Source organism: Leptosomus discolor, chromosome 3 (genome assembly GCF_034619465.1).
Source record: "Leptosomus discolor isolate bLepDis1 chromosome 3, bLepDis1.hap2, whole genome shotgun sequence".
Taxonomy (NCBI): domain Eukaryota; kingdom Metazoa; phylum Chordata; class Aves; order Leptosomiformes; family Leptosomidae; genus Leptosomus; species Leptosomus discolor.
Window position 1 is genome coordinate 77962849 of NC_141393.1, and position 26393 is coordinate 77989241.

Consider the following 26393-nt stretch of genomic DNA (forward strand, 5'->3'; position numbering starts at 1 on the left):
CAGGGGGAAATACCTATATTTAATTTTAAGCTGTTGATTCCATTCTGTGATTCTGCATTACGTTTCTTCAGTTGCTGTACACCTAGTGAGAGCTCAGCTTCCCAGCGACTTCCGTGAGCAAGATAATACAAGTGTAACAGTCAAATAATTTGTCTGATCAGGCAAAGTAGTTCATTATTGGTTTCTACATTAAATATATCTTCTGCTATTACAGAGTACCCCTAAGGTTAATGCTGCTTTTATAGAAGCTGTGAGAACAGTAGAACACTAACAGAGCATTTGCAAGGCTGCTGTATTTTAGTAGATAGTACTTTTAAAGAAAATATCACTAAATTAATAGTATTGAGACTGCCTAGAACTGCTCAGACATACTAATAAGCAACTGAACTACCAGAGCCCTCGGCAGTCAGGGTGTTTGTTCACACAAACACGGCATTTCTGTTCCGTGCGAGGGCACAATTCCCACTGAATTTTTGTTAAATAATTGTCTTTTTGTGCTGCTTTGATTTGTGAGCAATTGAGGACTTGGACCAAAACAAGAAAAACAGAACTCGGAGAAGCCTGTGTAAGTAACTGTAGTTTCTGCCAGCAAGACCCCAGTTACAGCCAGTACTTATTTGCTTTCTTGATAAGAAAAACCTGATTTCGCAAGCCTGGACACGCGAGCGCCTCTGGCCTTACGAACAGCTCCGCAAGCCTCTGCGAGGACCACCCCCCAGTAAAGCCCGCGGGGCACGGCTCCAGCTGCAAACCCGGGGCGTTCCTCAACACCCCCAGCGTTTGCAGACCGCGGAAGAACGACGTGCCCCCCAGGGGCCCTCAGCTCTGCCGATCCACACCGGGCCGGGGCCCGCCCGCCGCCGGGCCCGCCCTTCTCCCGCGCCTCCCCCGGGGCTGCCCCGCGTCCAGCGCAGGGGCCGCCGCCGCGGCGGGCGGCTCGGGCGGGGAAGGGGTGGGCCGGAGCGGCTCCGCCGCCGCCCTCTTCAGCGGGAGCGGGGCCGTCCCAGCTGGGCAGCGGCTGAGGCTCCGGGGCGGTTTGGTTAAAGCGAGGCCAGCGAGTGCTGGCGGTGCGGGTGCTGCAGGTTTTCTGAGGGCTGGCTGGGCTTCGTAGAGTGTCTGCAGGAGCTGTGGTGCAGGTTAAAATCTGGGGAAGCCTTTAAAGCAAGCTCTTATAAGCCTTTTACTAGCTGCTACCTTTCGTGCCAGCATTTCTCAATTGCTTTAGAGAAAACTCTTAAGCCTGCTTGCCTTAATGAGTAAAGGTAAGCTGCAGCTTATTCTGTCTGGAAGCTACCCCAACCATGCTCTTCTTGCATCTAGTTTGCTTCTTAATGTTATGTGAACGTTGCTCTTTTATTTTGTTTCTTCATTGACGTAATTAGGAGATGGCTGTATGGTAACTGTTACAGTAAACGTGCTCATCCTGTACGTGGACTTGCTTGTTGGGGTAACAAACTATGCCATTTTTAGGTCAGCCTGCAAGTTTGGGTTCTTTGTATAGATAGAAGTTTGCAAGGTTGTGGACTTAAAGATTATAGGCAGAGTAGCTGCCTAACAGAAAGTTAAATAATCAAAAGTGAACAACTGAACAGGGCAAAATCTTTGCTTTTTGCTCATTCTTGGTGGGATATACGGGAAAAAGACAAACTTACCGTATTCCTTTGTAAGATTGCTTATCACTCTTCCAAAAGAAAGTGTCTCTTTCATAGGGACTAAATGTAACGAGCTTTAAAATCATTTGCACCAGCTTGTGCTTTGAGGAAGAAGGTATTAAAAGTTCTGGTTGATTCGTGGTTTTTGGTGCGTGTTGGTTTTTTTTTTCTTAACTGCACTAGAAGATAATTAAAATAATTACTTAATATGAAACTTTGAGATCTGTGGAAGTGTCTGACAAAGCGAAGGAAGTTGCAGGGTCAGTGCTTCATTACAACTTCATGCATTTCAGCTGAAGTATGGGGTCTTACGGGCTTGGCTCGGTAAGCTGTATAAAACATGTGCCTGAAGTAAAGAACGCTCTTACAAATGTTTCCTTTTTGTGTGTGTACTGTTTCTCCTTTCAGACAAACTTCCTCTGATCCTGGGCATGATAAAGGTTAGCGCTGTTAGATGCAAGGCAAATAGAAGAGGTTACGATGTAATATAAGTTGTCCTGCTATAAGTAGAAAGCCAATGGCAATTTTACTCGGGCTTGGTCACTGTAACAGAAGGACTGGCTGTAAGGTAAGTACTTACACTTAAACTATTATAAAAATTGATTCTGAAACACACAAGCCTTGAAGTTCTGTTTGAATGTTTCCTGAGTAGAAAGGCCAAGAGGCTGAGGTGTGTGTGTTTTCTCATCTTGGGACATGAGGGGTGTGTGTTTGTATTTTAAAAGTGATGAGTTATTGTGAATACTATTTGTTTTCTGCCCTTGCTCAATCCAGCCGTGGTGATACGACCACATTTAAATGAGCAGGAGATGTTAACCCAAGCTCTTTTTCTGAACTGGGAGGGAAGGTGACTCTGACAGCAAAGCTGTCTGCTTTTGCTTTGTAAGAATATATTTCTGACCAGACATGGCACAGACACTTTCTATTACTACAGCTTATTCTCCTTCAACAGTGTTTTGCTGTTCTGCTTGCCCTCTTGTCTGATGGTGCTCAGAGGAAAAGTTCTGGCTACAATAGTTTTTGTACCTTTGAGTTGTCAATATGTCTGCCTTGCCCCTCCTCTCATCTCCTCTTCCTCTCTGAAACTAGTTTAGATTTCATACTCTGCAGCTAATGTAGTTCTGTTGAACAGCTGGGAAGAAGCTAATTTCTGTGAAGAGATCCTGAGTTTGTGTATGAATGTTGTGCTCTTGAGGAATTGCGCTGCCAGGGTGTTCTTAGCTGTTGATAACTGCAGGGACTGTAGGAGTCTTTTTCAACACAGGAGGGAGTAACTTACTGCTCTCCATTTATCCAAATCCAGTTACTGTAAGATCATGAGATGTAATCAGGAAAATAAATTCCCATGTATAGTAAATATCATGAAAAGATTCCCACTAAATTTTGATATGGTCAGTTCAGCTTTTGAAGATTCCGTTCCTAAAATTATAGCACTCATTTTTTTTCTAACCATTCTTATTCTTTCCTCCTCCCTCCTTAAGAGGAGGATGAGATGACTCCTGAATGAAATGATAAATTCTAAATGTTCAGACAAGGGTAGTTGTGTTGTATTGAAACTTTACGGAAGTCAGTAGCTGTTATTATGAGCAAACCCGTATTTCTCTTTGCAATCTGCCTGACAAGGCAGAATCTCTTGAGGTTAAGCCACAGATAACTCAAGCATTAATGGTTAAAGGCCAAAGAAATTATCACAGAGGTGGACTTGTCTTGTCATGGTCCATCGTAAGTATGAAGAATGCTAGCTGTGTCATCCCCATTCATACTACCTGAAACGGTTTTTTCTAGTTCACTTTTTCAGAAATATCTGTTGTAGGTTCTCAGTGAGCTTTTTTTGGGCTGCCTCTTATTTAAAATAACTGTTCTGCATCCCACTACTGTTGGAATAACTAGCCACGCAAGGAGTACCTTTGGGACCCCTATTCTGATTTTTCTGCATGACTTCTCTCCAAGTTTCTGGTGGGTTGTATACAATGTAAGTTCCCAACGAAGGGCGCACTTAACAAAAAGCTCTGTTTCTATCTTGAGTTCTGACCTGCTCAGCAAACATATAAAATAACTTGGTAGTATGGCTCAAGAAATGCTTGACTGAAATTTCAGACCACTTTGGAAGTCTGTTGTTAGTACTGAGTAATCTTTGTATGAAATTGAATTTTACAGTTATAATCAAGTTCCATATGAAATAAATATTAATTGACGTTCTGATTACTCACCTTCCTTGGAAAAGCTTAACTTCTTTGTAAAGCATTTTTCTGAAGTTAGGTAGGATGATGGGATGGTGACTGTCACTCCATGTTTTTTGGCTTCCTGTTAATTAGAGGACTGCATTATAAATGACTTCAAGTACACAATTGCCTCCCTCCCTCCATCCCAAGAGTGACATGATATTTGAAACACTGTTAGAATTACAGGTAATGATGAAGTTTCTTTGAACAAGCTTGTTCTGAAGCTTTCTTTCCTGCCAGGGGTGGTGGGTTATGTGTTATACTGAAGATTTAAGTAGGGAGGGAATAACAAACTTGCAGTCATACTTCAAACTGATAAGTATTGAAGTATTTTTGCCATTCTAAATAAATGGCATAGTGGTTTGAGTAACTGTCTTATACTGTAATGCTGTGGTAGGCGCTAGTATTTATATCTGCAGAGAATCTGGATCTTACGCCGTCTTTGGTCGTATATAACGTATTGAAAAGTCTGTGTGTAGTGCAAGACTAAGTAAAATCGACAATCAATGCTATGTGATTGTGTTCTGACTATGGAGCTGGTACGCTTTGTAGCACATCCTTGTAACCTTGACTGGGGCATTTACTGATGTGTGCTACCACATGGTGTGCAGCTGGCATGCAGGCAGGGTAGAAGGAGATTGTATGTACTCTCAGGCTCCTGGTTAACACAAGCATTTTGGTGTAATGCGTTTATCTTGGAAAACAAGTCACAGGATAGTGCAGAAATCCTTAAACTCCCTGTTGTTCTTCCAGGCTGTTCAAACAATAGAAGTTAACGAAAACACTGGAGAATTGCCAGTGGAAAAATGCTGCAGGAACTAACTTTTATGGTTTTTTAACATCATTATGCTTCAGTCCTGAAGTCAATTATTCCTGTTCCTCTTTAGTACAGGGAACTTGACTACCTGTGAATTCATAGGCTGTCACCAATGAGTTGTCGTGTGTCAGAGGGTTATAAATAAGCCACTATAGCCAAAGCTTCTTAATACAACTTGCAAGAAAAATCTGCCAAGATGAATAAATCTACAGTTTATAAGTAGTTACAATGGAAACTGAGGATATTTTCAAATGCTATAGATAAGCTATGGAACAGCCTGCTGTCATGCACTTCAAAACTTAAGTTAACATAGATTCTCAATTTGAATCTAGCTTTAATGGCAATACTTAGTGATTTAAAGTTTTGATGCAGTTTATGTTGTTCTTATCTAGAAAAGAATCTTGCAGAGATCTGCTGATTCATCTTTATTAGAATGCAAATTAACTGTTTTTTTAATTCAACTGTGTTTCTGGGAGGAATAGAATAATAGAGTGAGTAACAGTTCTGCAAGATGTAATAGCTTTGATCAATCTCTCAGGTCCTTCTTGATAGAGGTGGAACACTGGTTTTGTTTTTACTTTATTCTTTGGTGGTGAAGTTAAGCACGATTCACATCTTGCACCTCTGCTTTCCTGAAACTAACCTCTCTGAACAAGTTTTCTCCATGCTATTAATCCTAATGCCTTTTTGTTTGGGATTGTATTTATGTATGTAGTTGCATGATTTAGTTGTCTTCCTCTGTTTTTCCTGCAAAGGGGAATATTTTAATATTTGCGTACTCTACAGGTGGTGGTTTTTTTGTATGTTCACTTACTACAAACCTGGATTCCTTTACCTCTGTGTGTGATGAGTTAAAATTTTAAAGCTAGTTGCTCCTGTAATTCTGAATAACTCTTCTGCATTGTGGTGTATGTGACATGCTAAATGTCTAAAATTGCAGTCGTTCCTGACAACGTCACTTGGAGAGAAATAATGCTATCATGGCTATAGAACTCTAACCATAGAAAAGAGGAAAGCATGTAATCTTACAGAAGAAGAGGTGGCTTTTATATAGGACTGACTTGTTGTTTGCCACTGTCTGATGTTTGTTTGTTTGTTTGTTTAACAAAGCAGATGATCTGTTGTGCAGATACTTGTCTGAGGATGGGTATAATTGCTTATCTGTCTTCAGCCTGAGCATAAAGATACTTTTTCTTTCCCGTATCAGAATTGTTTATTGCTGGTTCGTTAGTTTAGCCAGGTATCTTTCTTAGGTGGGTGTTTTTTCATGTGGTTCATTTTTGAACTACTGATGATAGGTGCTCAGCTTTCCAGACTAACTCACTTTTTCCTTCTCTTGGCCAGACTGTCATATCCACAAGGGCATGACGTGCTGTTTCGTGCTCTTGTAACAGCTACTTTTTTAGAGCTAAAGAAGACATCTTAACCTGCTTGTACGAGGAAGTTCTGGGCATCTGTTGGATTTCCCCTCTTCCTGCCTATATATTCACGTTTTCTGTCTGTCTTGCCCGTTATGATTGGTTTGATGCTTGTTTGAACAGGTCTTGGCTGAAGGCCAAGGGGGTGTGTGCATGTTGCAAAAGGAGATGGGGAGGCACAGTGAGATCCTAGCTGAGTTATGGACAGCAGATGAGTGAGTGTAAACTTCTATTTTTGCCTGTTTCAAGCTACAGTTTTAAATATGAAGTTCTACAGTGTTATAGAAAGGGTTCAACTATGGTATTTGAGTTAAAGTCCATAGTTCTTTAATCTGAAGTTAAGGAATAATTTCTTAAAGCTTGACTTCTCTAGAATGTTTTGTACTGTTTTGTCTACAGTAATGCTTTAGGAGATATTTTCCTAGAAGTACAAACCAGATCTTCAATCACAGAGTGGTTGGTGTTACAAGAGTGCTTCCCATCTTCCCTCTGCCTCTTTTGCTGCGTAAGTGGAGAATGTAGAGTGCCACAATGTATTTCCAGATTAAAGGAGGAAAGGGACTTCTCAAGACAACTGAATAAATGTTGTTTGAGGAAGATTAAATTTTAGTGTGGAAATTACTATTGTTTATAGGATCTAGCCCTCATTGTTGAATGTATGTAGAGAAGATTGCTCTTCTACAGTTAACCCTGTTTAAAAAATAAAAAAATGTTTATTTTGAAAAATAAAATGCTATCCAGTACCGCGCTTCTTTCAGATTTTGGCCTTTTTCATTCTTTTCATCTCTGCTTCTTCCTCCTTCTCTTCTGCCAGTTTTTAAGTCAGTTGAACGTGCAAAAGAATATTTCTTGTGTTGTTCTAAATCCCTACCACATCCTCTGCTACTTAAACTAGAATACTAACCTACTCTTTTTCTTATCTCTGTCATATACAGCCTTATCTCTTCTGTCAGCAACTTGTTTTGGAGATTCCACTTGTACATATAAAAGCTGCTTTAATGCCACCGTTGTACTGAACCTTAGTTTTTTATCTTCCTGTGGGTTTCCTTAACTTATGAATAGAATCATGTTGATGTAGATTTGTGAGTTTGGAGAAGTATTGGAACTAGAAGGAAAGGCTTACTTTAACTAGAAGTTAAAGGTATTATCATAATGTTATCTTGAATATTTGGGAGGAGTCGCTGAGTGGTGTTGGTTTGTTTGGTTTTTTTTTTCTAGTTCCTGAAATCTAACTGTTCAACCTCTTCTCTCCCCTAATTTTCTTCTATTTACTGGTGTAAAGTTGCCAAGGAACTCTTAAGTTGAAGTACAAATGTAGCATTGCCCTGGATATTGTGGATCTTTAGCACTGAATGTATGAGGACTTTGGAAAAGTTAATATTGGTGACTCTTAGAGAGTGTGTAACACTAATGACGTGACTTGTCTTCATTTGACTGCTTTTTGGGTATCGGAGTTCAGTCTGAAATGGTTCTGTGCCATTCTTATCTTCATGTCCATGTGTGCTGTCAGGCAACTTCATAACCTGATACTTCTTATCAGTTGGTGCAAAATGGGAATGGCTCTTCCAGAAGGCAGACCTACTTGCCTGGCATAGCCTGGTATATGTTCCACTAGAGCTGATAACTCTCATCTTGTGCCTAAGGATTGAAAGTAAGTTTATCTCTGTTCTCCCAGCCTTTTGGATGTGCAAACGCTTTTTCTTGTTGGCGAAGGCGTTCTGTGAACGATGATACAACTGTAAACCCTGCATGCTGCTGAGTAATAAAGCAATTATGACCGCTTTTTTGAAAACAGTGTTGGGGCAGAGCAAAACTTTATATGATGAATGCTGAGATTAGGGGTTCATATAACTGTTTTACACTCTTTGGTCCTGCTACCCCACCTGTTTTTCATGAATACTGTTACCTTAATGAGAGTGTGACAAGCAGTGATAGTGTTTGGATCCCCAGAAAATTAGTCAATATCCAAAAGGAAGAGTTAAAAGAATTCAAGTCTTGTGCTTGTCTGCAGCATATGTATTTCTTTGTCTAAATATTCATACCAAATTCCCCCTCCTTTTCATGTATAAAATCTATTTCTGACATTTGGCTACTTTAGTTTCCTTGCAGAAAGAAGAACTTGTTACATGGGAATTATTTGTCACATGTGAAGAAATAGATACGAGTTGTGGAAACAAAAGGCAGTCTGTAATGCTGCACAGTTTGCAGCTATGATTAATACGAGTGGGCTTGATGCTAGCTGTGTAGTTCATTAGTACTGTGGACCTTTATACATCAATGAAACACATTTTAAGATCTGTCTGTCCTGTGCAGATGGGAATTGTTTTTCTTTTGAGAGAGAACAGCAAAGGTGCAAGCAAAACAAATTTAAGAGGTGATGTCAAAATGCACTGAGAGAAATAATCCACCCGGTGGATAGAGGGATCCATCTGTCTGTACTCTTGATGTCCTGAAACGTGGTATCTGTGAACATTCTTTCGAAGTCTGACAATCCGAAGTGCACGTTACTTTCAGCTTCTGCAGCTGGGAATGGTCTCTTCTCATGCATGCTTTTGTTTTAAACATGTTTTTAAATTTTAGTGTTCAGCTGACTCTTCTAAAGATGAGTGGTGACCTGTAATGTAAATATTTACTGTATTTAATTGTCTGTAACTCTTACTTTATATAGATGGAGCTGCCTGGCCTTGGTTTTGCCATTGGGATGTTTATTTGCTTCTGTGCATCTGTGGCTGGCTATCCGAATGGAAAAGTAAGAGAAGCCTGCACTAGTATGATACCCTGTCATGGTAGCTCTCCACAAGTTTCACCTGAGCACACCATTACAGTGAATGGGACTGAATTTAAACCAGGGGACAACATAGAAGGTATTGTGTCAGTTATAGCTGAAGAGTTTTAATTTCCTGTTTCTTGGTGTTGTAGCATGTCTTTACTCAGCTGTACTAGATCTATACTAGATCTGTTGAAGTGGTTGAATCTTGCTCAGGTGATCCGTTTAGCAGTCGTTCAGTACTTGTAGAATGAGCTTCTGGTGGTCGTTGTTGAAACATTTCATTCTTCCTCTGGAAAATATTTCAGCTTTTCTTTTATTTTTCTTCTTGCTTCAGTTCATCTGTCTGGACCAGATTTTGAAGGATTTTTCATACAAGCCCGGGATGCAGAGCACTTGGATAGCCCTGCAGTTGGTTCGTTTGTGTTAGTTGACCGGAGACTTTCTCAGCTTCTGACATGTGGCCGTACCAAGGTATAGTCTAGTGTCTTAAAATGGGACATCAGGCACTGAGGTGTTTGTACTAGACCATGTCTGTAACAGGACAGAGCTAAGCTATGTAACCTTCTTTGAGCTCAGTAAGTCTCTCAGGAAATTACACCAACTTGCAGTGTAGAGGCATGGCTCACTGCAACTCTGTCAGGCTGTTCTTATGAGCCATTTAAACTATCCTGGTGACAGAAGGCTATTGGCTGCTGCAGAAAGATGCAGCATTCATAACATGATTTTTACTTGCGCACAATGAATGTAGTGTTTTCCTGGTTATTGTACTTAGTATTAAAAAGAGGAGGGCATGCTCTATTTGCTTTGAAGAGGAGAGTTATCAATCATTTTCCGTGCTTGTTAAGTACAGAGAAAATGTCCTACAGCAAGGGAAGTTTAGGGCAGTTATTGTGGTCAACAAACACTAGAATAGGCTATTATCTTTAGCATTGCTCTGTCAGTTACTGTTAATGGAGCTGCCTTAGTAACAGGTTAGATAACAATCTTCAATATCCATTTTTGATAAATCAATTCTGCCTCATGTGTAAGACATGTGAACTCTGACTAGTTCAAGCAACCTGCTTGAACTTCATGAACATGCCATCTGAGCTGGTGTGACAAAGTTCTCAATCTGCCTAGATGTATTCTTTTTTTTTTTTCTCTCCACTTCTACCACCTGCTCCCCAGTAGCATCCAGTGAATGCATTCACCAGTGCTGTAAAGTCATGGGGATGGCTGAGTTGTGCCCTCTGTGCTCGAAGGACTTAGTTCAGTGCTGTGTCTGATCTGTTATCTTGTGCAAATAACTGTCTGACCGCAAGGCTGCTTTTGGTCTTTGTCCTCTGGAATACTAGTTCTGTTCTCTCTGTACAGTCATTGCACTGTCCCTTCACGCTCTTACTATCAAAAAAATGGAACATTATCTTGCTATCAAACACATGAAGTGTTATCACACTATTTCTGGAAAAATGCTGCAGGGACCTCTGTCTCATCACTGGAGTCTTCTGATTGAAAGACCTCTAGTTGTTCCTTTTGGCCTGGAGTTTGTTAGTATGTGTAAGTTTTGGTGGTAGACTTCCTTTGAGTTGATCATGACTGACTGGGGAAAAGTCAATTGCACTGGGTCTGTGTGGTGTAACAGTGCGGTGTCGTTTAGGATTTAGCTGCAGCCTGTGATGACTGTGTTAAATGAAATCTCCTTAGTGCGTATCCACTGTGTGATTCTTAATATGTGTGTGTTTTCAGAATTCAGCTGTCAGTCACACAAGTAAAGCAAAGAAGAAATACATAAAAGTTTATTGGGTTGCTCCTGGAGATGCACCAAAACATGTACAGTTTCTGTAAGTAAATCTAGTACTAGTTCTAGTTTATTAAAATGCAAATATGGTAAACCTGTACCATTGTCAGTGTCAAATATTGGCCAGCAACTGAAAAGTATCCTTGGACTAATGGCCTGAAAAGTCAACACCTCTTGCTCACTGCAGAGTCTATGTTAATGCAGACACTTTTTTTTTTTTTTTAGGGAAAGCTTGGAGATGATTATTTTGATTTTTGTGGAGAGAGTAGAAGGGGACTTGGAGAGTGGTTTCTGTAGGATTTCTATTTTCCGCTCACTTCTCGTGCATGTAACATACAATGTTTTTTCTGTGTTGCCTTTTTTTTTCTGTGCTTGTACCTGACGAAATGGTATGTATACCGTCCTGTTGCACTACTAGCTGTTTGGGAACTAATGGATAAAAGCTATACGACTCTTCTCTGAGGATTTAATCTGTGCCATAGGCATGAATGTTTCTTATATGCAGTAGAGCGTGTAGTAGTATGTTTTAAAATTATTTTTCCACTGAGGTTTCAGATATTTTCTTACTTTGATCCTTAAAATGGTAGAAATCTGCATAAAGATGAGGGGTTTATACGTAAGTTGTACAAACTATAGAAGCTGCTGTTGATGTATACAGTAATGACTGTCTGTGGTGTGTTTTTCAAGAGCCACCGTTGTGAAGAAATACAAGATTTTCTGGGTGAAGATTCCTGGTCCCATTGTTTCTCAGCCTAATGTGCTGTCCCCAACAACACCCTTACATGCAACATCAGAGGCTATATCAACTTCACACCAGATTTCCTACTTATCAAAACCAGTAAGTAATTATAAACCTAAGTAATGCTATAGTTAATGCTTGTGATCAATGGAATTTAATGAAATCTTGTTGATACAGCCTATTGACATAAAGGGAGAGATGATGGATGTGTAACGTAGCTATTGGAGACTAAGAACATAGACAGCTACCCTCTTGTGTTCCTTGAGTTGCCTGAACTAGTGTGGGTTAAATGTTGTCATGCAACACATGGGTCAGAAGGTTGATAGAATTTTTAGAACTCAGTGGTCAGAAAATGTTACATGTACCTGGGAATAGAGACGGCAAAAGACTTGCTCTAGTCTTGACTCATAACTTCCTATTTAGTAGCTGCAGGCTTAGAAACTTTCTTCTATGAATTTATCTGTGTTGCCGATTTCCATTACTGATTCTTGAATGGATTAAGCAAGCGTCGCTATTTGATCCAGAATAAGCATGACTTTTAATCCATATGTTTTCTCATTCTGTCAGTGGAGTTCCTACTTTAAAAAGGAAATGAAAAGCTGGTCTTCCCGTCTTTTCTTCCTCCTGCAGCTGATATTCCCTCTCTAAAAATTACACCAAGGAAGTTTCTTGAAAGATTTTACTTTCTTCTCAAAGTTATTCTATTATGTCTTTAAAGTGAAAATTCACCTTGGGTGAAAGTACAGCTCAGAAATCACCGTAGTCTTACCTACTAGTCCTGGGGTAATTGTAGGGATGTGTTGAGATTGGTATGTAGACATAGATGGCATTTCTTTGTTGTACCTTGTATGCTTTCTTCTAGAACGGGTGGAAAGGGAGGAAGAGGAGGGAAACTCTCATTGCTTATGACTTGTTTGTTTACTTGATTGTATAGTTCGATGCATCACGTTGTGGAAGTACGAAGTTCTGCATTAGGAACCCTTCAGACTGTGATCCTGAAAGTGCCTCCTGTTTTTTTCTATCCTTCCAACAAGAGAAGAATTCCGTAGTTATTGAAATGAGTGGTCCAGGTGAAGGATATTTAGCATTTGCATTGTCCCATGACCAGTGGATGGTGAGTGTCCTATTATACTGCTTTAGTTGCTTTTATGATCTTGGTAATGTTTGAATGTTACTCTAGCAAAACACACATATAGAAAACTGAAACACTGCTAGATGTCGCACAAAGTAACTTCTCTCCCATGGTGCTGAAGCACAGGTTGCCTTTTATAGGTGGATATTCAGTTTTGGCTCAGAACTGGCTATTTGCAGTAGAATTTCCCTGTCTTTGCAGTATCCAACCTGCCTGACTCTACAGTAGCTGACTGGAATTCCTGGCTAGATCAATCTTTCTCTGTTACCTAGCCAAAAACCAGAAGCTGAGTTGCTATGCTTTCTGAAAACCACTTGCATTTTGTCGTGGTTTGTTCAGGAGTGACTCCATTCAATCTTAAAAAGTGTTGAGATCCTTTTTTCTAATTGGTGTTAAAGTGAAGGGATGATGCTGTTGACAAATGCATAATCCATAAACTAACTGTTGCACAAAGGAGATGCTGTTTATATTTATGTCCCTAGTGCAAGAACTCTTGTTCTTAACAATACTTTGTCTTTATAGCTAAGAGGGAAACTAACTTTTAACTAAAAAGGATTTTTTGAATAACATCAATATCCATCTCTGTTTTGTCTGGTTAGTTTAGTAAATTCTAAATAATTAAAGAAACTTCTGATAATATGGTTGTTGCCCTGGGAGGGAGAGAGAGTGAGAATATGCCTTACTATGTGTCATCTGTTTGACTTAATGTGGTTCCGCTGTAGTACTGAAGTGTTTGAAAGCTGGGAAATAACAGTTTGACAGCTAGAGAAATCTGTCTCAGGTCTTGTTGCATATATTAAATCAAAGAGCTTTTGGAGACTGCCAGTAGTGGTTTTTATTGGGCTATAAATAATTCTTTCTTTTAAACTCTCCAGGGTGGTGATGATGCTTATCTGTGCATTAATGAGGACCACCGCGTTCATGTAAGCACCGCCTATCTGAAGGGGCGAAGTCCTCCTGTTTTGGATTCAGAGGTATGTTTGAAAAAAAACTGAGACACTTCAACAAATGTAGGCTTGAAGTAATGAATGGTATGCTGCTGCTTTGTGCTTCTATTTTGCACAGCAGCTGTAAATAGTAAGGTGGATCCTTAATTCTTTAAGGTGAGATCAGTTGAGCCCTTACTTCCTAGTAAATGTTACCTTTTGGCAGTCTAATTTTTAAAAATTAAAGTCATGTGATGGGAGCTTACTCTATTGAGGAACTTTGTGCTCGTGTTTACAAGCTAGGGCTGCAGTTGCAATCAATACATTTTGTGTTAAAAGTTGGAAGGGAACAGGAACTTGGTGGTAATAACTCCAACCCTTAGGCTGCTGTGTTGACTTACTGACATACCTTCTAAGTTGGTATGCAAGAGACTGTTACCCCCTTCCCTTCCCCTCCCCTGATCTTTGCAGTACTTTCTTAGTGCACCAGTGACACTTGCCTTTTGCAGGGTTACTTTTAAGCCAGTTACTCTGCTAGCCTGAAAAGACTGGGCATTAACTATCTCCTGTTTCACAGAATGCCCTTGAAGACGTGTCATGGAGGCTTGTGGATGGTGTTCTTCAATGTTCTTTCAGAAGGAGTATTCGTCTTCCTGCTTATAAAGGGAGATTTAATCTGGATGCCAGTTACTACATCTTTCTGGCAGATGGGGAAGCTAGTGAAGGTAAACTTGACTTGCATAGGGTTGCTTTTCTTTGAACAGCTCTGACTGAGTTAGTAACCCTTATGTAAGATATGGCTTAGCTGAGGACTAGTATCTGAACTAAGGTTTCCACGTTTGAGGCACTTTGTCCAGTCATCTTTACTGCCTCTCTGGATCACGCGTTTGCTTTTGGAAATGGTAGTAAACTTACTCATATATATGTGTTGTATGCCTGCTTGATGCTAGGAACTGGTAGCTTCTTAAAAGCTGGTCATGTTTTTTTTAAATGGAGACTAGCATCAAAGGGAATTATTCTTCAGGTCTTGTGTATGTAGTGCAGAAAGCTGTTTTCTGTAGGGCGAGTTGGTTCTTGTACATCAAGTATGCAGGACAGCTTAGATGACATCCTAAGTTCTTACCATATTGTGTGTCAGAAATATAGTTTGTATGATTATGCCTAGTGGTCACGACAGGGCTTGCATTCATAAACAAGGAGTGGACACACTTACGAGTGCAATGGCTTTCATCAGCCATAAATAAACCGCTTTATGTCACTGCTTAGGTGGACTACTATACAAACATCGTCGTCAGCCTCTGGTCACCAACGGAATATACAATGTCACGGGCCTTCCTCAGGATATTGGAGGTTCCCGATCCCCACGGCTTATCAAGGCTCATGGTAGGCTACAACTTCTAGTTTTGTCTTCCAGTTCTAGACTTGCTGAGACTGGAGAATTAAGTTTTCCTCATTATTGCAGAGTAGGTGTTTCCTCTTGTCTTTCTGGCACTCATGCTATGTATACTGTTGGCTAGCAAGATCTGAGACTGTGAAGATAAAGTTATTAATAATTTTTCATTTCAAGAACAGTGTTACAAGAGTCTTGCCCAGGAAAATGCACCTGCATTTGCCTCTTCTCTGAAATTTGTAATTAGGACTTGTTTCTGTTTACCTCTTTCTCTCTGGTTTAATTTGTTCTAGTTGCATGATTGGTTTAATCCTATTTGAAATGAGAAACCCCTCAACTGACAGTTCAGAGCCATTGAAGTTAATGAGAATTTTTTCTTTCACAGTACTGGACTTCAAAGCAGGCCTGTGAGAGAACTATCCCTCATGCTTTGTCAAACATATTATAAGAAATGTCACCTTTTATCATCTGATGTCTAAGTTGGTGACAGAACAGAATCTCTCACCGGCCTGTACTGACCGTACTGGCGCATATGAAATGTGCAGTAGCCGGAGCTGCTCTGTCGGGCTGTATATGCACACTATGACTATCTTCTAGATGGATGTTTCTGCTCTTTAGCAAAATAAATGCTATAAAGTTGTAATCTGAACCAGGTGACTAAAAAATTGTCACTGATGAATTCTGACTGCATTTGTATGGACTAAACTATTACACAGGCTTTGAAGCTGTATTCGTATGCAGCCAAATTACTTACGTTTACCTTGGTTTTGGTTGTGTGTTTTTGTTTGGTTTTTTTTCTATTTTCAGGAGCGCTAATGTTTGTTGCTTGGATTACCACAGTTAGTATTGGTGTAATTGTTGCACGATTCTTCAAACCTGTCTGGTCTCATTCATTCCTGTTTGGAAAGGAGATGTGGTTTCAGGTGGGCAAAATCTCCCCATATCTCCAGCTGTATTTTCTAGCTTTATTCTAAGTATAACTATAAACCTACTAGATCCAAGAAACAGGAGATTGAACTTGGTGCAATTTTTATCTTTCTTTAATCTTATAAAATGGAACAACTACAAATCAGAAGTTCACCTACTTTACTAGTGAAAGCCAGCTAAAGGGGACACTAAAGAACATCTTTAACTGTAGATCTGTTAAATGTATTTTAATGGTGTATTAAGAAAGCTGTAGAGTTTCTAAAGGCAAACTTAACTTTTCTAGGTGCATCGTACGCTTATGTTGACCACAGTCATGCTTACAAGCATTTCTTTTGTGTTGCCTTTTATATACAGAGGAGGCTGGAGCCAAGTAAGTGTGTGCTTTTGTTTTGTTTAACTCAAATGTAAAGGTTGGATCTTTGAATGAGAAGGAGGTCCACTGAGGACTAACACGTTACAACTATTGCCGAGGAAATTGCTGTGAAAGCTGTCCTTTAGTAGGCTGATTTTAAAATCTGAACAACACAGAAGAGGAATGTTGCCTCCTTTAACTACAACTGAAAAACTTCAGTACTTTCCTTCCTTCCTCTTTCTCCCAAATAAAGTTCTTGCTCATAGTTTCTTTGTGTACTAAATCAGTCATCTTCCCATTTCCTCAGAGAACTTGAATTTGGGAGGGAAGTGAGGATGAGACAGCTGATTTATTAACGTGGTAAACCTGCTGGGAATAAGTCTTGTTATGAACTTGGACTTGAGTAACTATCCAGTGATTAAACTTAACGTGGAATATTAGATAGAAATTGTATACCTGTTGCTGTCACCTGCATAATACTTGGTACAAGGCAATACCAGAAATTGCAAAGTTCAGAGCCTATCTGAATTAAAGGTGGGGGAAGGTGGTCACAGGTATGAGCTAGGAGTTAGGGAAATTGAATAAAACGTTTTAGGGTTAAGATTAGAACAGACAGGGTGAGAGGGGAGACCAGTGCTGGGAGGTGTTATGAATAGGCCTTTCCTGGAGACATAGGATTGAGGATGAAGAGCTTGGAGCATAGTTTCTACAGTCACACTGCTCTCTGTTCTTCAGCTGGTAGAATTTCTCAGTACAGCAAAATGGTGGGACAAACCCTGGGCAGACTTACTAGTGTCTCATGCTGCCAAGGAGAACCATTTCCATCCAGCTGCAGGGCAGCTCACTGTATCCTGTCACCTCTGCCAGTCTCAACACAGTGCTGCTCCAGCATTGTAACTTACTAATACAGCATAAAAAAAAATTGTAACCTTTTTGGTATTTTTTCTTTAGACATAATATTAAAGAAAAATGTCCTGTGTTTAGCAAGCAGGTTTTCATCCCTATCTCGGCTGTACCGTGATGGCTCTGACAATCTTTCAACCACTTATGGCAGGTTTCAGACCATCTCGTCATGCGCCAAGGTACTCACAACAAACTCATTAAGTTACAGCCACAAAAATTAAATATGCCTGTTTCTTTAAAAATTCTTTGTACATTGTAAAGATATCTTTAAAGGGGGTAACAATGTGTTGTTTTGTGTGGTGTTTTTTTTTTTTTTACACCCCCCCCTCCATATAATCAATAAAATATTTTTCATTGTTTTGCAGGAGGCAATTATTTAACTGGTTTCACTGGAGTACTGGTACAACAGCTAGAATACTAGCTGGTGAGTAGGACTAATAGTTGTAACTACCTTTTAAGTGATTTAAAGGAACTTTTTCATTGTCTGGGCTATTGCTTGTCTAAAACATCTATGGGCATCCAGTCCAGGCATCACTGAAGATTCTTTTTCTTGCTGGCCATCTTCTGTGTGAATTTTAAGTGGCCATCAAGTACAGCTTTATGGAGGAAAAAGTGACTATGTAAAACCAAAGAGATTATAGACAAATCTGAAAGATCTCTGTAATGAGGACCTATTCTTTTCTTGATTGTAATAGTAATTTCTTTTTGTCTTGGAAGATTTGAGGATAGTGTTCTTACGATAACATAGTTCAGTATTGTTTAACAGGAGAGGGGAAACTTGCTTACAGAACCGGAATCTGGGCTTAATTCTGTCGATAGTGACAAGTTTCCAAAGGCAGCTTGAGCACAAATGTTGCAGTGACTGTGGACTTGTTGGTAGTCATGAATGCTAGTGTTTGTCTGACTGGGATGTGATAGTCTTCATCCTGCTCAGTGCCCTATCTTGACCGCCTCTTCTTCTTGCTCTCCCCCTCACACTGCCAAAACCCAAAAGCTTTTAGCTACATGGACAACTTTAACTTCATTCCCTGAGCAGTTGTAGGCAGTTCATGGAAAACTTATTGCCAAAGGTGTTAAGAGCATTTTTAAATTACTCTTGACACAGCACTCTTACTGTCTTTTTTTATCTTTTTACTGACTAGTGGTGACCATGTTCCTGGGAATGGATCTACCAGCACTTGACCTACCGGACCCATGGGACACCTATACAATGATTGGTTTTGTAGCTTGGCATGTTGGTATTGATGTTCTTATGGAAATACACAGCTACTGTCTCGTACGTAAAGGTACAAACCTAACAGAACTCCTGTTGTTACCTTGCTTGCTGAAGATTGTGCAAAAAATGTGACGGTGGATTGAATTTAAGAAGGTGTTCTTTGGCCTCTAACTTGGAAGCTGGAAGGGGAATAACTCTTGAGTAATAGTGTCATATCTTTTGTACAAACTAATATGGAAGTAAACTGGTTTTCAAGACCAAAGTGTTCTAGAAAAGTTGTTTTTGTGCTGTTTTACATAGTAGCCTCTTATTTCTCAATCAACAGTTCAATGGGGCAGACTGAAATGCCTAAGTATTTTCCAAGAATCTGTCACTGTTTACGATGATTTTGATCCCAGGTGGGTAGGTAAAGTTCAGGTTAATTCGTGCAGAGTTAGACAGCATTTTATTGTGACAAATTGCTGGAATGAATGGCTGCTATTGCATGAGCAAAATGATCAGAAACTTCACTCAAAACTGCAAGTATTTGTGCTCAACAGGGGAATGAAGGTGAAATCCTGACTCTAGTATGTCTAGTGAAGAGACATGTAGTAACTTTATTGGAAATTCTTAGTTTCACTGGCTGGTGTTACTGAGAGGAGATGACTGTGCACTTGTAAATGACCTGTATCTAAGGCAGAGATATCTGCAAAATTGAAGAAGCATGATTAGTTAAGGTGTTGTGTAAGGTGGCACATGGAGAAGAAGTGATTATAAAAGATGTGAATTTAAATTTAAATGCAGTAATTACTTCCTAGAAATAGAGGCAGGAACCTGAAATGTTTGAACAATGAATGTTCTCATGTTGGCTAATGGAAAACACTTCTTAATGAAATCTAGTTATCTTGAAAGGAAAAGGTTTTAGATCAAACAAATGTTTTGTTCGGCTCAAAACTCAGTGTTTTGATGATTCACTCTAGCAAAAGAGACAATGTTTTGCCACTTCAGTGTCCAGAAGTTCCTTTTCGTAGGTCAGCTCCAGAATAATTTTTCATTTGTGCTGTGAACATGATAGTACAGGTGATGAAATGTCCAATGAGACTTCCAAGTGCTTTACAAATTTCATGTTGTATAAGACTTAGTTACTTAGTGACAGGATCAAGACTTCTGGAGTATAAAAATGAAAAACCCCTTTCCTCTTAAGAGTAGACTTAACTTTTTTTTTTTTTCTTCCCACTAATAGTTGAAGTGATAGAGGATGACAGAGTACAGATATTGCAATCACTCACATCTGCAGAAGCAGAGGTAAGTTGCAATTTTGTAAATAACTACTCTGAGATGGGATGATTCTTTGTTTAAACCAGCAAAAAGACTGACACTTTTATGGCTTTTCTTCCCTTTCTCTTGCAGGGTCGTCTGTTTAAACAGATTGTGTTAACCATCTATGTCTGTGGAAATATAGTGTTCCTCATTGCCTTCCTGGCAGCAATCGACCAAATATGAAATAAGTAATTGAGAATTTTGTGACTGAAATATTGTGCAGTTGAAAAACCTGAAAGGAATGTTTTCTATTACAACTTTTCCCTCAACACCTCCCTGAAGATGTAGTTGAAGAATAATAGCACATATGCGTCATTGTCAGTGTTAGGGAGAACTTGAATTCAAACCTGTAGAAGGATGCTGCAGTCCTGCAAAAGCTGTCTTCTGATGGGACTTTTAAGGGGAATCTTTGCCCAAGTAAGGAATGAAATCTATATTTTAAGTGCAGTAATTAACTTGACTGAAGCTTATAGGTTAAGAAGACTGAGATGATGTGCTGAAAATTCTGTTTTGATAGTCAGTTCCCTAAACCTTTTGTGAGTATTATTGGGAAAACTGGAAAGATTGATCCAGAATATAGTATATTTGTTTACTTTACTGTGTTCTAATGGCTTGTGGTGTGACAACTTCCCGCTCACGACAGTTTTGTGCATTAAAAAAATCCCCAAACCTTAGTGAAAAACTGTTATAAATGCAGGTTGATGTATGAGCTGTGGTCTGTCTTTGCAGTTAAATGCAAAAAATATTCTCTCTGCTCTAAGAGCAGTACACTTACACAAGCATATGAGTTTGGCAATGTCAGTGCTTTAGTAAACCCACCATTTGCCTCACTCAAAATATCTTTCCCTCCCGTCCCCCTCAGTGTTTCTAAACCATAAAGAGAAAACGTGTTTGCAATGTAAGTGCATTAAAACCAGTTGTACTTATCCAAAAGTCGAACAGGAACAACCTATTTGTGTGTATGGATTTCTGTGTTTTGCTGATTTTGGTTGCTTGTGACTTCTGAATTACTTTCCTGTGTGAATAAGATGGATTTATGCCACTTGATACTTAGATAGAAGTGAAAATATTTGCTCAGGAATGTTGCACTTGTATTTGTCCTATTGAGCAAAATGTAGATTAGGAGTTGGTTTGACTTCAGGAATAGCAGCTTCTGTTAATAGTAGGTGAGAGTCCTTTGAGCTGGCCTATCTAGGAGACAAAACTGTCTTTATAAGAATATGGGAGGGCATTTTTTTTTAGTCAACAAAAGATTTGTCTAAATACATGAAATAGGTACAGGGAATGGAAAGAGACTATATTGTTTAAGTTTTTTTGGTTCACAGTTTGCCTGAGTATGGAAGGACGCTCTTGAAACGGCATCTTAGAAATGAACCCTTAATATGCCATGCAGTATAGTGCTTTGCATTTGTTTTTTGCAGCTCTGAGCAGTTTGCTTCCACACTTCTGATACTGGAAAGTATCGAGTTTTAGTTGTAATGCTTCAAAATATATCTTCAGCCTAGGGCTACTAAGCTAGCTGGCATTAGAGGTGTTGGAGTATTGGACAGAATGGTAAATAGCGAGGCCTGACTTGATATAGAGCATTACAGCAACATCTCTACTACTTTGTGGCCAGCTCTAAAATACTTGTACGTGTGGGTCAGGTAGTGGTTCTCTCCATTTACTAAAGCTGTGTATTTCTGTTTCTTCCTCCATCCCCCCCAAATCCACAAGACAGCCTGTTGCAGGGACAAGTCTTATTCAGAAATCTGCAAGTTGGTAGTCCGTGATCATCTTTTTGGCTGCTCAAGTAACTGGTTTAGCCATAAGAGCATTTCTAGAGCTGGGATTAATCCCTTTGTCAGCAGCAGCAGAATGCAAGTGAGTGTAATTTGAATCGTCTCTCTTCCTCCTGGAAGCTGGAAAAGTCGTGTGCAGCTTGGGAAAGGAGGACCGTAAAGAAATATGGCAAAACCCAGGCCGAAGGGCAAGAAGTATATGGCTGATTGTGTGCGTTTGTGGGTTTTTTTAAGAGAACTCTGATCTCAAAAGCCTGGAAATCACAGGCCCATCTAGTGCTAAAGTTTTGGGGGACTCTTTTGTATACCATGAGTTTATAGAAGAAAATTTCTCAGAAAAATATCTCAACCTAGGCATGATTGATGGCTTTTTAAATTAAAGTCAATGGTGGATTCTTTCTGTAATACAATAGCTGTACTGTGTGTTGTTTCATTTGCATGTGACAATGGACACAGGGTTTTTAAAACATGAATGTAAATGTCTTAATAAAGTTTTTGTCTCTTTTAGTAAGGTGAAAACACTATCAAATAGAAACTAGAAAAGAATAGGCTTGCCTAGCAGCAAAATGGATTGTCTGTTTTCTTTGTAGATGTTGTTTCATAAATTAAAGCTATCTAATTGCTTACTGGAGAAAGTGTTATGGAAACCGAATGTTAAAATAGTTTTTCTCTGTAATGCAGAGTTTCTTTTCCTCAAGAAGAAAAAAAAAAAAAAGTCCTTGTTCCACAACTAATACAGCTTTAAAGTTGGAAAAATTGTCAGTTGCTCTTTGGGTAACTTGCTCCTTCCCAGTGCTAGCAGTATTGTGTAGTTTCTTATGTGAGGCCTTATGTCCAGCATTGTAACTTATTTGATTGAAAGACTTGTTGATGTTGTGTAACGTTTGTTCACACCACCACCCCTGCCCCCTTTCTGCATGCCTAGTAAGAGGAAGCAATGTGTCACTGTGTTCTAGGGACTTCTAAAACTTCTGGTATACTCCTTCAGGAAAAAAAGGAAGAGAAGAGTCTATGGAAGTGTTTGATATCAACAGTAAAATAGGTGACAGGCAGTTTGGTTCTAGAGACACTGGTGGCTGCTGTATTTTTTGTCTTGAATGATGAAATATTGTATAGAAGATAATTTGCGTTGCTTTGCTTTATAAAGGGATCCCACTGAAGTCAACAAAACTTCTTCACAAGAAGAGATCAAGAAGGTTTCAGTGTTCTCTTTTACTCTCAGATTAAATTTGTGATGACAAATCAACATTAGCATATTTCTTTCTGGGTTCTTCTAGACAGGCAAACACTCCCAGTCAAGTTGAAACTTGTGATTAGTCTCACGAGTAGTTTACTGATTTGTTAGGCGCAGCCTCCAAGTACTGGTCATCTGCTCTTGACTTAACTACAAATCCTGTTTCTTGCATATGTTTTGAATGAAAACTGACACAAGTAGCTCAAATGCAATGGAATTCAATGCTACTTGTTTTGCTTGAAATAATTTTTGTTGCTAGCCATCATGCAGGCTGCAGAATGAACTAAGAAAAGGTGTGCTTTGTTTCTCTTCCTTACACTGAACGCAAGAAGGTTTTCTGTTTTTGTCAAGGATCACAAGGTGGGGAGACTTCATATTCGGTGTGATAATGCTGATGTTTTTCCTTTACCCAGGCTTGGGAAGGCTAGAGAGATTGCCTGCTTTTTGTTTTCCATCACAGTTTGTAACACTACGTGGCGCTCTTGTTCAAATAACAGCATTTTTATTTTGCTTCCTTTCTCTGATCTGTCAGTGAGAGGTTTAGACACGTAAAGGATGTCCAAAACGGGACGTGTTCCTAGATGAACTAATCGAAAAAATTCTTAAGCTTTATTAAGAAACTCGATTTTTAATTCCAAGCCAGTTCACACAGACTTTATGAAATGGGTGTTTACTTGATTTTTATGCTTAAGCTTTTGTTTGAACAGTTACGGCCTGTTTTCTTTTGTCGTGTGGGTAAACTGTGCTCTATGTGGATACATCCCTTTCCAAACAACTTGAGATGAGTGGCAATCACCGAAGAAAACCTGCCAATCTTCTGCATTTTAGTGCAGAAGTTAATACCTCAGTGATTTTAGACCTTCAGTGCAGGCTGAAGTAATAAAGACTGCAACTGAATAAAAGGATGGTTAAGAGGGATGATCTGCTAGTAATTCTGAGAAATTCTTTGCTCGCACCAGTCTGATCCCAGCTTCTCGAAGGGGTATGTTGTGCTCGCTTACCTGAGGGAGCGACACAGCAGAATCAGCACAGGAGAGTTGCTTCAGAACACGCTTGGTACTGTCTGTTTTAGCTCATGTATGAGCCAATTCAACCACTTTATAGCTTCTGTTGGTCTTCCTCATGCTGTGCAAAAGTCTCCTTACATATTGGGCACCATGAAAGCTGAACATCTGCGTGCCACTGAACCACTTGCCTGTGATGGTCATCCTGGACAAATGATGCTGCACTAAGGGACTCCAGCTTTGGCTTTTTTCAGAGAGCCTTTTGTCTTGCTGGACCTCAGAAATCATTCACCTTTAATGATGAATTGGATTTTGTATGGCATCTGTACTGACGTGTGAAAAAGATGACTTGCCTTATTTTAATTCTGTTCTTGTTGACATGGGATGTGGGAAAGCTCTGGGCTGCTTCCCAGGAGCACACAACTCGAATGCTCACAGTTCTTCCAATGATCTGATACCCATGCTGCTACATAGTTAGCGTGTTACTGTGGGACAGTTCAGATTCATCTGGCACAAACTGAATAGTTTTAATACATGTGACATCAGAATTGCCACATGGCGAAGCAAAGATCTACTGGGCCCAGTATTGTCTCTAGGAGTAGTAGTAATGAGTGCTTAGAGCAAGAGGTGCAATAAGACTACAGAGATATTCTCTCTTTACAGCAAGATCTCCTTGCTACTTGCCACAATCTGTGCAAGGATGTCCTAAGCTAGAAACTGCATCTGGACAGTGAACTTTTGTAATGATAGAGTTGTATTTATAAAGTGTGCAATGAATTATTAACAAAAATCTGTTAATGCTTTTGCCCTCCCATGTAACTAGTCACTATGAGAAAGTGCTTCTTGTTTTTGTTTTAAGCCTGCTTCTTGATTATCACTGCCTAATGATTCATATTTTGTTTTTACCTTCCTGCCTTTATCACAGTTCTTTAGGCCTTTTCCTCAGTGTCTTTTTCTCTATATGACTGCTGCTGTATTTAGCCATTTCACACTTCTGACAATCTTCATTATTTTTCTCTATTTGTCCCTTCAGAGATGAGGTGACCAAACTCTACTCAAGCTATAAATAGGAAGTGCAATGTCACAGTTCTGGTTTGATTTGTTTTCCATGCTTTCCCCACCAAGTCCTAAAACTGTCTTCATTTTCATGGCTTCTGAGCATGAAGATGGTATTTTCAGAGGACTATCTAAAATACTGCCAAGGTGTTTGGCTTCCTAGCCGAGAGGTTCGTAGCACCAACAGCTACTTTTTTTTTTTTCACGTCACTTTTGATGTATTGGTAGTGAATTTCACCTGTAGTTGTACTATGCGTTCACTATTGTGAAGTCTCTCTTCAGTCTCCTTTCTTTTAAACTACTTTAAATAGTATTATGTTGGTAGCAGTCCTTTTCCAGATCACTTAAGTTTAATAGCACAGATTTCTGGGGAATGCAGAGGATGAGTGTCCATAGCAATCTGCTGCTATTGCAAAAACTGCCTGTGACTACTTCATATAAATCTCCTACTCTCTCACTTTTTGGTGTATCCTGTTAAGAACCTTTGAGAAGATACAAAAATAAGAGTTTAGATAACTCTCTCTGCTGCTTTCAGAACCAACAAATAACAGAAGAAACAAGGAAAAAATAAAAAATGCTATTAAAAAACCCAGGATAGACATAGAGAAAGTGTAATACAGTTAAATTTATTTGTTCTTATCTACTATTCCACTCTCCAGGTAACCACCTCTGACGAGTCCTAAAATTTGAGATTATTCCCCACTTCAGACTTAGAGGCTAAAAGTCAGCTGATTACTACCCTTGTGCCTCAGTATGAGGTAGTAGCTTCAGTTTCCTGCTTTGAAAGGAGAAAGACCGGCAAAAAAGTTACGGTTGTTCTTTGCTGGTGCATAATTTGTCAGCTATGCTAGAATAATGCAACCTGAGCTTCATTTAGTTATTCAAACCAGGCTAAGACCTAGCAAAATAAAGCTATCATTGATCTGAATATAAAGATGTAGTGCTATGAGGCACTTTTCCCTCCCCAAGAACAATGTACTGGAAAAATCTGACTTTCTGACTTGCCTGTGATTTTTCTAGGTGTAATTGTACCTTGTGACTGCTTTAAGGGCACTTAGCTCCTCCCTCACGGGGAAAGAATTAACCTATTCCTTGGTGGGAGCCTTGGCCCTTGCTGGAGCCCTGTGCTCAGCAGTGGCTGCACCTGTAACAGACCTCCTGTTGCAGCTGCAGCACAAGCCATGGGCAACTCAGTATTTCTGATGGGAGGCTTGCACTAATTTTAGCTCCCTGGCTGGCTGAAACCTGTATGCTAAGCAGTATTTTTTTTTTTTTTTTTGATGGACAGGCGCTGCCTGTCTGGCAACCAGTTTCATGGAAAAGCAGGGCTTTCTGAGCGAGCTAGAAGGTGAAACCATGCTTGGGAGGTCAGGCTGTTCATAGTGCTATGCGCAGGATTGACCTGTGAGGTTGCGAGTGGGCAGCCTGTATGCAGCATGGGGAAGGGAGAAGGGTCTGAGGATGGCTGTATTGTCATGCGTGAAACAGAAGGGTGGGTGGACTCTGGAACTCTAGAAGGTGGCTAAATATTTAAATGCTGACTTCACTGTTCTTGGTTGGTTTTCCTGTCGCTTAAAAAGGAATGCTTTAAATTTTGGACAAGGTTGTATGCTTGAAAACTGGCTTTCGTATTTACATTTCTTCCTGCTCCTATCTCTCGTGTTTAGTTTTTTATTAACCAATGCTTTTACCAGAAAAGTGCTGGGGTGGCAGTTTCAATCAAAATCAGGTAGATTGGCACACTTTGAAGTGAAACGATGTCCTGTTCCATGGAGATG

The 26393-nt window shown here is 39.7% G+C and overlaps 1 protein-coding gene across 1 annotated transcript; it reads left to right on the top strand.

Moving 5' to 3' along the window:
- The first annotated feature begins 1006 nt into the window (after nt 1–1006).
- Nucleotides 1007–20492, top strand: FRRS1 (ferric chelate reductase 1). Its single transcript, XM_086463518.1, has 17 exons — nt 1007–1262; nt 2061–2220; nt 8778–8973; nt 9214–9350; nt 10605–10699; nt 11344–11494; nt 12330–12509; nt 13403–13501; nt 14031–14178; nt 14720–14836; nt 15651–15766; nt 16054–16140; nt 17107–17204; nt 17391–17449; nt 18168–18311; nt 19464–19525; nt 19631–20492. Exons 2-17 carry the CDS (start codon nt 2170–2172, stop codon nt 19721–19723), a joined length of 1833 nt encoding a protein of 610 aa, XP_086319644.1. The 5' UTR covers nt 1007–1262; nt 2061–2169; the 3' UTR covers nt 19724–20492.
- The last annotated feature ends 5901 nt before the right edge of the window (nt 20493–26393 follow it).